At 51.1% G+C, this 12,196-nt stretch overlaps 1 protein-coding gene across 1 annotated transcript; it reads left to right on the top strand.

Moving 5' to 3' along the window:
• Positions 1-616: 616 nt before the first annotated feature.
• Positions 617-8,835, top strand: ZNF618 (zinc finger protein 618). Its single transcript, XM_008948610.1, has 3 exons — positions 617-686; positions 5,641-5,742; positions 6,794-8,835. The coding sequence occupies exons 1-3, from the start codon at positions 671-673 to the stop codon at positions 8,305-8,307; spliced, it is 1,632 nt and encodes a 543-aa protein (XP_008946858.1). The 5' UTR covers positions 617-670; the 3' UTR covers positions 8,308-8,835.
• Positions 8,836-12,196: the final 3,361 nt, after the last annotated feature.

The raw sequence follows: 12,196 nt of genomic DNA, 5'->3' as shown, positions 1-12,196 counted from the left end.
TGTGCTTCTCCCCCTCCACCTCTGCTTACCCTGAGCCCAGCAGCACTCACCATGCCCCAGGCTCGCTGCACGTGTTGGCAGCCACAGAACCCCCCAGCTGAGCTCCCCCGTGGCACTTCTCCAAGCCCCAGCTTCTGAGCAACAGGATTTGTCACAACCTGCTGCTCCTTGTCTTACTCAGGAGAAGCAGCAGAGCCTGGAATTTAACAGAACTGGATGCAAAATGAATCCACCCTGCTTTGCTTTCAGTCTTAAAGAGGACAAGGGTGTGTGTCCAGCAGCCTGCAGCAGGCAGGAGCTGGTGAACCCCAGCCAGTGTGTAGCCTCTCAGGTCTCTGTGCGGGTTCACCAAGAGCTCCCAGACACACACCCTAGCAGGAGCATCATTTAGTGCACGGGCTGCCCCTGGCCACCCCAGGCTCTCACAGGGCAGTGAAATGAAGCACGTGGCAAGTGCCCAGCCCCAGCCCAGGAAGCAGAGACGTGCCCTAGAACTTCCCCAGCTCCCAGCCCGAGCCCCGCGGGTTCAGCTCTAAGGAGCCGCTGTGACCTGCGTAATTCTGCCTAAGCCACTGTATAATTCTTCTGAACTGATTTCTCCCAAACAGAGCCTTACACCTGTGGAGCTTGTGGAATCCAGTTCCAGTTTTATAACAATCTCCTGGAGCACATGCAGTCCCACGCAGGTAAGCTGGGCACTCGACTCGCTTAAAGCCGAGCATTAAATCCGGCGCTGGTGCCTGAGGTTGACCCCGTTGTGTGTCCATGAGCTGTCTGTGCTCACGGTTCCCAAAGCCCCAGTCATGTCACCTGCAGCAAAAAAAGATCCTCAAAGGCTGGAGCACGTAGCAGAGGCTGCAACAACGCCAGGCTCAGGGTCTATCAGAAGCGTGGCTCCTTTCCCTAGGGAGAGAGGGCTCGTGCCGTGCTAGCACAGAGCACATCCCACTGCTCCTGCCCTTTGCCCAAAGGTCTCCAGGGAATGCTCGCTGCGTAAGCATTGATGGGGCACTCCTACAGCAGAAGAAATCCCTCCTGCAGAAAGGGTAGCTCTCACTGGAGCAAACAGTGACACTGCTTGCAGGGCAGCAGAGCCTTCGCCCACACAGGACTTCTGTGCTCGTGTCTCCTGGAGTTCTGTGAAGGACTGAAATGTGTTCTCAGAAGAATTTGCTGTTCCAGCAGTTGTGCTCTCTTCCTTCTCAGCTCTCTTCAAAAGGAAATTTTGAGGAGTAGTTGTACTACTTTGTTTCTAAGGCACCTTTTTTGTTTTCCATCTCAACACATAAAAGACGATTTTAACATTTCAAAGTCAAAGCTGTTTCAAAGACAGGATTCAGAATATTCAGAACTGTAGAAACAGGATTTTATTATATTGGCAGAATATTTTTTTTTCCTCTTGTATGAAAATTCATGTGAATGAACAGAGGTTTACAAACGAATCCACCTTTGGCAGACCTGTGTTCTCCAACAGACAGCTGCTCTGTTGAGAGCATTCAGTGCTTGTGTTCACCCTCACTTTACAGGTTAGCCCTGAGTAGTGGCACAGAAGGACAAGTGGCTTGAGGAAAAGTATATTTTCCATCCTAGAACAGTAATTGTAACCCAGGTCTTTCTATTGTTCTGTGTTTTCCTTTTAGTCCTAATTTTAATGAGTGTCCCATGAATTCTCCTTCAACTCGGTTCCTTGGTGCCAGTTCAGTTCTCATTGGCAAATCTTAGTGCAGGCTTTGTGTGTTGGTCAGCAGGTACTTTATCATCTTTGGCATGTCATGGAGAGACATTTAGGGTGACTTCTTGTGAGCTGTGTGAGCTGTGTGGGTGTCACTTGCTGCCAGAGCATAGGCTGGTGAATGTGAAGCAGTGGGACGTTGTGTCACACCGAGGAGTGGTGAAGCTCTGCTCGGGGTGGAGGCTGCCAGCTCCCCGTGGTCCTGGGGTCTGGGGCTGCTGTTTGTTGATGGCAGTCTCTGCTTTGCCTCCAAGTGGTGTCCTGACCATCTTGTTCCTTGTTCTGGTCTCTGGTACTGAAATGCTGCATTTGGAGTGGTAGCTCTTGATGACACTGAGCAGAGGAGCTGCAAAGGAGGGACCGAGGCTGAGGTGTCAAAGGGGAGAATGACAGTTCCCTGGCAAGGTGTGAGTTGAGAATTTTGGGCTAGTATTGTCTGCAGCTTCTCCCTTCTCTCTTGGTTACATATGGCCCATGGCCTCTGAGCTTGTTCACCTGGGTTACTTTGGACACAGTTTGGGGCCAGAGGAGCAGGTGTCTGAGACCTGACTCATGGAACAGCAGAGGTGTGTTAATGGGTAAATCTCTCTCCTCAGCTCAGGTTTAGTCCTGATAAACTCTGTATTTTCTCATCTCTCCCTGCTGTGTAAGTCACTGTCTTCTGCTTGGCTGCTTCCCCCCAGATGTCTCACTGGTACATTGGCAACAAGCTTGTCTGTCTTCTTTAAGAGCTTCTCCAGGTGTCACCAGGGCCACCCTCTGCTGTGGCATCGCTGCGTCACCCTGCCAGTCCTGTGCTCCTGCCCCTTCCCTGGGAGGGAGCAGCAGCTCTTCCTCCAGCTCTGGGCAGCTGGGGACAGCGTTGTGGGAGCTGCTGCTGTGGGGTGACAGAAGACACTGGAGAGATGTGAAAGCTGCAGAGAGCTTTGGGGTGAGCAGTGTGGGGTGCTGGGCTTCAGCAGAGCAGCCCTGGAGGTGATACGGAGCTCGCACTCACTGTAGGCACAGTTTGTTGCCCTTTCACCTGTCAGAGCTTGGGGATTCCCACAGCCAGGAAGGAGCATTGGCACAACATCTCTGAAATTGGGGCGTGCAGAGACCTCACAGCAGTCAGCAGAACTGGTGGCATAGGATCCATATACTGGGGACACTGGGGTAGTGGTGGTTTATACCAGCCCACCTGCCTGGCTCAAGGGTTGTTTTGTTGTTGGGGTACAAAGATACAAGAAACCCACATGGGTCAAACACTCCCTAGTTGTGTTCAGGAGTCCAGTTTGGGTTACTGTGTTTGATGCAGAGGGCTCAGCAATTCCAAATAAACATGATGCATCCACTGAGCCCCTTTCACAAGTGACTGAGGACAGGGAACGTGCTGCTGGCCTGGAGGAGCAAAAGCAGGGACATACTGGCTCTTGAGTCATTCAGAGGGCTGAGCCCAGAGGCTAGAAGGTAATAAGGAGAGATTATAGCTCCATAAAGCAGCTACACAATGAGAAGAGGCAATTAGAATGTAAATTGGAGGCTGAAAGGCAGAAATAGAACAGCAGAACACCAGGCAAAGGAATTTGTTCTGTAATTACACTGCACAATATACAGCCTTGACTCCCTTTAGAGTACTTTGTTCAGGTCGAGTGCTACCATATAATGCCCTTCCTACCATCCAGAGCTAAAAAAATAAAAGGAAGACTAGACTGAACCTGGATTAAAGGATTGGAGACATGATGAGAAATTAAAGAACCATGATCTGTGTAGTTCACAGGCTGCCTGGAAAGGAAGATGAGGTTGAAATGCAGAAATCTCATTAATGCCAAATTGAATGCCAGCAGATATTTGTACATAATAAATTCCCTATTATTATAAAAAAGAACTGAGGAGAGGAAATACAGAGGGTTTCTCTCCTACACACACCCCTTGCTAAGGCAAGAAAGGCCTGAACTATGAACAAAGTTAGTAGGCAACATCCAGCATTCTCCTTTGCCTGCCTGCAGGGGTTTGGAGTTGAGGACACGGGTGGCATTAGCTCAAGAGCAAGTAGCCTAGGCAGATACTGGGGGGAAAGTGATGTGCCAGAGCTGACCCCTGGCATGCCCTGGAGCACCTCCTGCTCTTCACCTCTCCACTCCTGCAGAGCCGAGCTGCGGCTGCAGTCCTGAGCATGGCAGTGCTCTGCAGGTACCACCCGTGGCCAGGGCGTTCCTGGGGCACACAACAATCCTCTAGGCAGTCCCAGAGCCTACCTGGCTCTGTCATATCCTGGGTTGCTCTTAGGTATTGATCCAGTCTGTGGCCAGTGCAGTGCCCACAGCTGGTGAGTGTGCAGCCCGTGGCTGTCGGTCAGCGAGGTTTGTGATGCCCCAGCAGTTAACGTGCAGAGCTGCTCAAACCTGAGGGGACTTGTAAGGAAGAGAGCACTGGAAATTCATCACAACGTTGCTTCTTCTCTCCCAGGTCACAACCACACAAGGAGAGGAGCTTTGGCTCTCCCCTTTCTTCTGATGGGCAGCCCCCTGCTCTGCCCAGCACCAGACCAGCCTGGGCTGCAGAGCAAAGCTCCTGCGTGTGCCTCAGTGGGACATTCCAACACTTCCTGCTCTGCTGCCTGGAGCACTGGGGCAGGATTCACTTCACTGCACGCTGCTGTGCCCAGGCTGTAGGTATTGCCCCCAGGGCTGGTCAGCTTGGGCTGCCTTTATGATCAGTGGAGAAGTCGTTGGCTCCAGGTGGTTCAGAGCATGATGGATCTTATGCTACAAGAGGCATCTTGTTCTGCCTGGGTGAATGAATCAGACTCTAAAGCCTATTTTGCACCACTGAGTGTAAAAGGAGCCCCAAGGAGCCATTTTGAAGAAATTTGTGTCTAACAGAGATGTCCAAAATCATGTGAGATGAGTCCAGCTGTGATGAGTAAAGGGCCTGTTTTGTCTTTGTTTTTAATTCCATCCTTCTGTTCAGCATGGTCATCAGTCTCTCTCCATCTTTCTCTTTCCTCTTCCACCTCTTCATTGTGGATCTTTGTTGTTTCACAGCCTGTTTCAGAGCACAATTTCATAGTGGAGTGTACTAGGAGCTACAGAGTTTCTTCTCGACAGCAAGGAAAAGTTCTCAGGGCACAGGAGAGGAAAGAACATGGATAGGAAACAGAATTTACTGATCTGGACAGCATTTCCTTGGAAGATCCCATCAGACTGGGAGTTACAAACACAGAAGTGGGAGCATGGACCCAGAGGCCCCTGGGCAGCTGGTATCTTTGCAGCCATGGGGAGGAATGATCTTGGTTCACACTGGGTGTTTTTTTCTTCTTGTTTCCAGTCACTGCAGCAGTGAGCAGCCCGAGAGGAGACTGGCCCTCTCTCTACAGTGGGAGGAAACTGTAGATGGAGATTTATCCTTAGATACAGAGGAGTTGAGGATGGCTTGAAAAACAAAGTACCTAATAGTCCAGAACAGGGAAGCCACCTGCAGTGCAGAAAGAGACAGCAAGCAGAAAGAAGGATGAATGTTTGTTACATCTCCTTCCATTTCAGAGGCAAGGAAACTGCACAAAGTCAGGCTGCAGGAGGAACATCCCTTCCTCTTGGTGTGCAGCTTCCACTGAGTGGGGAGACATCTCTCGAGGTGTGCTGATGGCATCAATGTCACTGGTGCACAGAAAAAGCCACTGTCACTTCAGCCACGCTTTTGGAGGTGGTAGGGTGCAAGTCCAAGGTTGAGAGTCCAAAGGCAGTTCCAAGGTTTCTGAGGGTCCTGTGCCACCTCATTGAAAGCGGCAGAGAACGCAGTAGGTGGTTGTCACCTTAGTCCAGGGATCCATAAGTAAATGCTAGGCAGATGGGTACTGTTTCCCCTTCTTTGTGCTTTAAGCATTATTGTCTTAGGCTTCTAACACCTCCCTGTCTCTTGCCCTACAGCTGACAACGAGAACAATATTGCCTCTAGCCAGCCCAGATCACCTCTAGCTGTCGTTGAAGAGAAGTGGAAACCACAGCTCCAAAGAAATAACGCCAACAATAGTACGTAGCAGTGTCTGCTCTTCTGTCCTGGGCTCAGCTGTCCACCTGGAGCAAGGGGCTGTCAGAGAGGGTGCCCCAGGGATGGGCACTGCACGAGGCCCTTGTCCTCACCTAACTGCTCTCGATGGCATCCGTAACTCACGTACTGCCCCACAGAGCAGAGCAGAGCACCCGTTCCAGTTACGGGAGCACTCATGCAGAAAGTACTGGGAACCCTGGGGAGGCAGCTGGGAAAGCTTCTAAGGAAGATCCATTTGGAAACTCATGCTCCAAGGTCAGACTTGCTGGCCTGGGATTAAAAAACTAAGCTAGTCATCATGGTGTGCCATAGGAATAACCTGTCAGCCCTGTGCTGGCGGGCACCCAGCACCTGGCTTCATCCCCAGCTCATCCTGTGAGCTTGGGCTTCACCCTAGGAAAAGGTAAAATACAGCCCTGTGGGAAACGAGTTCTGAAGCACCTGAGCTGAGCAGTGAGGAGGGAAAGATGACACAAAAAAATGGTGCTTTTGTGTTCTAGTATGACCCAAAATACAGTCACGTTGCCCAAAAATCAGCCGCAAAAAGTGGGGCTGCTTGAGTTCAGAGGGGGAAACGGAACCTGGAGATCAGCAGTTTGAGATGGTGGAGGGAGTTGTGTGCTTCACTGAAGCTGCTCCTCTTAAAATAACTGTCTCAAAGAGAAGACTGAAACCACAGAAGTGGAAAGATCTTTCCAGCTGGGCCAGGCTGTGACTGCCAGCCCATGGCTGTGGACAGGGGAGGGCACATGTGGATTGTGAGTAGATGGGGTGAGCTCTGTCTCGGTCCCCAGGCCAGGGAGAGCACACGGGTATAAGATCTTGCTCTAAGCAAGAGCAGGGCCTGTCCCTAGAGATCCCTCTGTCCAGAAACCCTCGGGGGAAGTCATCCAGGGTTGGAGACATCTCTTTGATCATCTGGGTCTGTTCCACCTCTTTGGGTCTCACTAGAGTCGTTGTGTGACTTCCTCCTCTCTGCTGTTGCAGAGGAGCAGTGCTGACGTGCTGTCCCCTCCCTGTGTTCCGCTGCAGCCTCGGCGAGCGGCTCGGTGGGGAACAGCGCGATCCCGGAGAAGGAGCGGCAGAACATCGCCGAGAGGCTGCTGCGGGTGATGTGCACCGACCTGGGGGCGCTCAGCGTGCTCAGTGGCAAGGAGTTCATCAAGCTGGCGCAGACCCTGGTGGACAGCGGGGCTCGCTACGGGGCCTTCTCCGTCACCGAGATCCTGGGCAACTTCAACACGCTGGCTCTGAAGCACCTGCCTCGCATGTACAACCAGGTGAAGGTGAAGGTCACCTGCGCCCTGGGCAGCAACGCGTGCCTTGGCATCGGCGTCACCTGCCACTCCCAGAGCGTCGGCCCCGATTCCTGCTACATCCTGACGGCTTACCAGGTGGAAGGCAACCACATCAAGAGCTACGTCCTGGGAATTAAGGGCGTAGACATTCGAGACAATGGTGATTTTATCCACCACTGGGTACAGAACGTGCTCTCGGAGTTCGTCATGTCGGAGATCAGGACGGTGTATGTCACAGACTGCAAGGTCAACTCCTCGGCCTTCTCCAAGGCAGGGATGTGCTTGCGCTGCTCGGCCTGTGCCTTGAACTCGGTGGTGCAGAGCGTGCTGAACAAGCGAACGCTGCAGGCTCGCAATATGCACGAGGTGATCGAGCTCCTGAATGTCTGTGAAGATCTGGCGGGATCCACGGGGCTCTCGAAGGAGACCTTTGGTTCCCTGGAAGAGACCTCTCCCCCGCCCTGCTGGAACTCGGTCACCGACTCCCTCCTGCTCGTCCACGAGCGCTACGAGCAGATCTGCGAGTTCTACAGCAGGGCCAAGAAGATGAACCTCATCCAAAACCTGAACAAGCACCTGCTCAGCAACCTGGCGGCCATCCTGGCTCCGGTGAAGCAGGCGGTGATCGAGCTGAGCAACGAGAGCCGGCCCACCCTGCAGCTGGTCCTGCCCACCTACGTCAAACTGGAGAAACTCTTCACTTCCAAAGCTAACGATGCTGGCGTGGTCAGCAAGCTCTGCCACCTCTTCTTGGAGGCGCTGAAGGAGAACTTCAAGGTTCATTCGGCGCACAAGGTCGCCATGATCTTAGACCCTCAGCAGAAGCTGCGGCCCGTCCCGCCGTACCAGCACGAAGAGATTATTGGCAAGGTCTGCGAGCTGATCAACGAGGTGAAAGAGTCCTGGGCAGAAGAAACAGAATTTGAACCTTCAACCAAGAAGCCTCGCGCGTCAGGGGAAGCCACAGCAGCTCAGGAAGAAGATTGGTTCGGGAAAAATGAAGTCTATGATTATTTGCAAGAACCTCTCTTCCAGGCCACCCCTGACCTCTTTCAGTACTGGTCGTGTGTTACCCAAAAGCATACAAAACTAGCCAAGCTAGCCTTTTGGCTCTTAGCAGTGCCTGCTGTGGGTGCCAGAAGCGAATGTGTAAATATGTGTGAGCAGGCTCTCTTAATCAAAAGGAGACGGCTGCTCAGTCCAGAAGACATGAACAAACTCATGTTTTTGAAGTCCAACATGCTTTAAGACTGTCTTTTAATTAAAACAAAACTTTAAAACACTGTTCCAAACAAAGAAAAAGAATTTTAAGTTCTAAACACTGTGGACCTCATTATGAATGCCCCTGGAAACCAAGTGCTTTTTTATATATATATAAAAATATAAATATATATAAAATTAAGTTTGAAAGGAAAGCTGAGCACGTGAGAGAGACAGCCCTCTGCCAGGAACGTGCTCCTTTCCATAGATAGTGTGTGGACTTGACAGACTTTCTGATGTTTTCAAGTGGGCAGACGAATGGGAGGCTGATGTTCTAAAGTCTTCAGGCAGCTGAGATCTAAAGTGACTTGAAGTTTCTTTTGTTTCTCCTCCACCCCACCTTTCCTCTTGTCCCCTGGGCCATCTTGCCATGGATAATCAGACTACGTTGAACAGACCAGTTCTGCACTGGGCTTTGCTCCTTTGAATAACTCTACACCTTGAGGGCATTTGTCTGCAGCCTCGTGACGTGGGGTGCACTCGAGCAGGGCAGCTGTGTTTCTAACAGCAGCATCTTTAGGAATCAGGAAGGGAGACTTTTCTTTCATTTTTAACTTTTGCCTATACATTTTTCCCAAGAAACAGAAGCTACTCTTCTGCCTCTACTCCCAGTTTTAGCACGTTAGCTAGCGATTCTAAGTTTTGATTTAGAACTAAGAGAAATGGTCCATGGCAGAAAATGTAATTGCTACATTTCCTGCATTTATTTTTTTTTTACAGCATAACATCTGCTTCTGAATCCCTAGTGTTAATTAGCTTCTCTGTGAATTTTGTGCATCGGGGGTTCTCAGACTTCTAGAGTGGCCCATTTGCAGTTCAAATATATAAGGATATTTCCTTATAGGAATCACAGCAGTTGCTGATATGGAAAAGCTAGAAACCAGGAAGAGCAAGAATGTGGTGACAGCACAGGGGGCTATGGGCCACCAGCAAGCTTGCCAGGGTCCACCAGCTGCCACTGAGAACCCTTGTACCCAGACTTTTTGTGTAAAGGTTTCTCAGCACACGCCCTCAAAATAACCTTCACAAGGCCAAGGACAAACCAAGGTGTATGATTTTTTCAGGGGAACAAAGATCATCCGTTGTGTCAGACTGGGGTTTGAAGGAAGCTTAGAGAAGTGCATGGGCTCAAAGATCCTTCTGAATGTAAGTGCTCCTGATTGAGTGCAAAGAATATCTTCCCATTTTATTTAGAATGGTTTCCTCTAGTAGCACGAATGTTTTTGATACCTACAGTGCATTACACTACTTGTTACGTTGCTGTTCTTCTGGGTAGGAGGGGCACGGGCCCTTAAACCTTCACACTTACTGGCTCACCCCAAATGCAATTAGAGATCATCATAATGCAGAAACATCTCAGTCACTCTGCTGTCCACCAAGGCCAGTGCTCTGCTGTGTCCAGTGTCCACAGACAGTCCATGGGCTGCTGGATGGGATCTCTGCAGGCTCTCAGGTTTGGTGCCTCTTGGACAGTTCCAAACTTCTCGTGCCAAACTGCTGATTTTTCATCACTGGGACTTGCATCCCGGAGACAAATTGAAGCAAATTCTTATTTTTGAAGTAGTCTCTCCTGCTTCCAGTAGTGTGTCCTGGAGCTGTGGGCACAGTGGCAGCAGAGCAGCATCGGGGGTTGAGGAGGATGGACTTCCTCAGCTCTGGAGGCTGAAGCCCTTGGACAGCACAGGGGTGTGTTCTGGCTGCTGACAACGTGCTGGTGAGACTGGGGCCCCTCTCTGAAGTGCTGCTGTTGAACAGGTGTCAAACCAAGACCCCACCTACCCAACTCTGGTTGTAGTAGAAGTTGGAAGTCCCACGAGAGGAGAAATGGCAAACCCAGTCTCTCAGGCTTTGTGTGCAGCTGCCTTGAACCCGAGAGGCACTATCTGCTTCCCTGCCAGGGGGCTCAGACAGCAGAACAGCTTCCGTGCTGAGACCTTCCCATGGTCAAGCTCCTGGAGGACAGCCCTTTGCACCCAGCTGTCTTGCCCTGCTCAGTCTGGAAACAGGACCTGCTGTTAGCTTGGCCTAGTGTTTGGGTTGACCTCTCAGCACTGTTACTGGCATCAGGGCAAAGCTAGTTGTCTCCTAAATATAAAAGTTTTGTGTATGGATGTTAACAGGCACAGTCTGTGAACCCAGTGACAGCTACAGGGGCAGCAGCACTTAAGGGTGAGCTGCCAAGACAGAGGCTCTTGGACATCTGATTTCTCTGGCAGTGGCTTTTGCAAATGCAGGTGTTGGTTGTAGGGCCAACTTTTCATCTTGCTGGTTTTATTTTCTCCTGTACAAACCCTGCCTGCCCAGCCACCAGCTGGGCCCTGCTAACACATCCATTTGCACTTGCAGTGGAGGAAAACCTGTTCCAAACAATAACAAAGTCTCAAATTAGGAACAAAAAAACCTAAGTGAGACGTGTCCCAGTCAGGAAGTGTTGGTGCTCTGCTGCTGTTCCCACTGAGCAGCTCTAGGTGTCCTGCAGCAGGAGAACTTGGCTGGAGGGTGAATCCAAAGCAAGAGCAGTGTTTGAGGCTGTGGAGTGTGTATGATGGGCAGAGCTGGGCGCAGGGTCTGGAATTCTGTCTCCTTACAGCACCTTTTGGCTTGGCTTGGCTGAGACCCAGCAGCTGCTGAGAGGCTCTCTGGTGCTCAGGTGGATGTGCAAGCCCCTGGCATTCCTGTGAAAGAAAGCCCCAAACCCCAACACCCCTTTGCTAAGGGACAGGCTGGTAAGTCCTGTGGGATTTATCAGCTTGGACTCATTGTGTTGTCTGTCTGCAAGGCATTAAGGGTGAGGAAGTGGGCAAAGTGGACCTAGCACAGGTTTAGAGCCCTGGAGTTGAGAATGAGGTAAGATGGTGATCATTTGTGCAACCACTTGATGGCAGGCTGTGCCCTGCAGCGAGCTGACCATGGCTGCACAGCCAGGGCATGCAGACAGGAAGGCCACAGCCACCCTGAGCTCCCAGCCCCTCTCTCCTTCCCCTTCCTACCGTGTGGTTTTGGTGTCAGATCTGGAGCTTTCTTGCTGTGACGACCAAAGAGAGGGAGGGATTGACTGACCCCCCTCCCCGTCCGAGAAACTGTCCCTTCCAAGGCAGCCTTGGTTATAGTTGCACTAATGATGGATGTGAAGCAAGTAGGCAGGGACATCTGGTAGATGAGATTCTCCCAAAGACTTAAAAACTCAGTTCAGCAGCTGAAAAAGCAAAATAAAACCTAAAGCCCTGAAATGGAGCAATCTGGAAAGTCAGTGAGAAGAGGAGCTGGTTGGCCAGCCCCCCTCTGCGGTGACTCGGTGGAAGAAGCTGCAGCTTTTCCTGAGTCCCAGACGTGGTTACAGGGGGCTCAGCTCAGAGGAGCTGTTCATGCCGTGTCTGCTCCCAGCCTGACTTTTGTCTGATGAACTTCTGCTTCATTAAAAGGAGAGGAGCACATCTGGAACACCAGAGTTCCAAGCTTTCGCTCCTCTTTCTCCTTCCCTCTTCAAGACTTGGATTTGCATTCTAGGCAGCATAGATACTTTACCAAGGTGTGAACTGTGGAAGCTTTTAACTTGCCAGGTTACTCCACCCCAAACTGTTCTGTGATTCTATCCCATGATTGGCACTTGTGCTGTAAGGAGCACTGCCCATCCTCTGGAGGGAGACCTGAGAGGAGAGGCTCTCTTCATTTGGCCAGAGCTGTCATGAGGTTCTGCTCGCTTTGAGCTGGAACAAGTCCTCAGAACTGGGATCATCCTTTGAGTCAAGTTGTTGCCAGGTTACTCCACCCCAAACTGTTCTGTGATTCTATCCCATGATTGGCACTTGTGCTGTAAGGAGCACTGCCCTCCCTCTCTGCAGGGAGACCTGAGAGGAGAGGCTCTCTTCATTTGGCC

The sequence above is a fragment of the Merops nubicus genome, unplaced genomic scaffold (genome assembly GCF_000691845.1).
Source record: "Merops nubicus isolate BGI_N331 unplaced genomic scaffold, ASM69184v1 scaffold19830, whole genome shotgun sequence".
Classification (NCBI taxonomy): Eukaryota; Metazoa; Chordata; class Aves; order Coraciiformes; family Meropidae; genus Merops; species Merops nubicus.
Note: the sequence above shows the minus strand (reverse complement) of the source record. Positions and strands in the feature narration are given on the sequence as shown.

Coding starts and splice junctions, on each gene's coding strand:
- ZNF618 (XM_008948610.1), top strand. Junction 5,743..6,793: donor AAGAAATAACGCCAACAATA/GTACGTAGCAGT, acceptor GTTCCGCTGCAG/CCTCGGCGAGCGGCTCGGTG.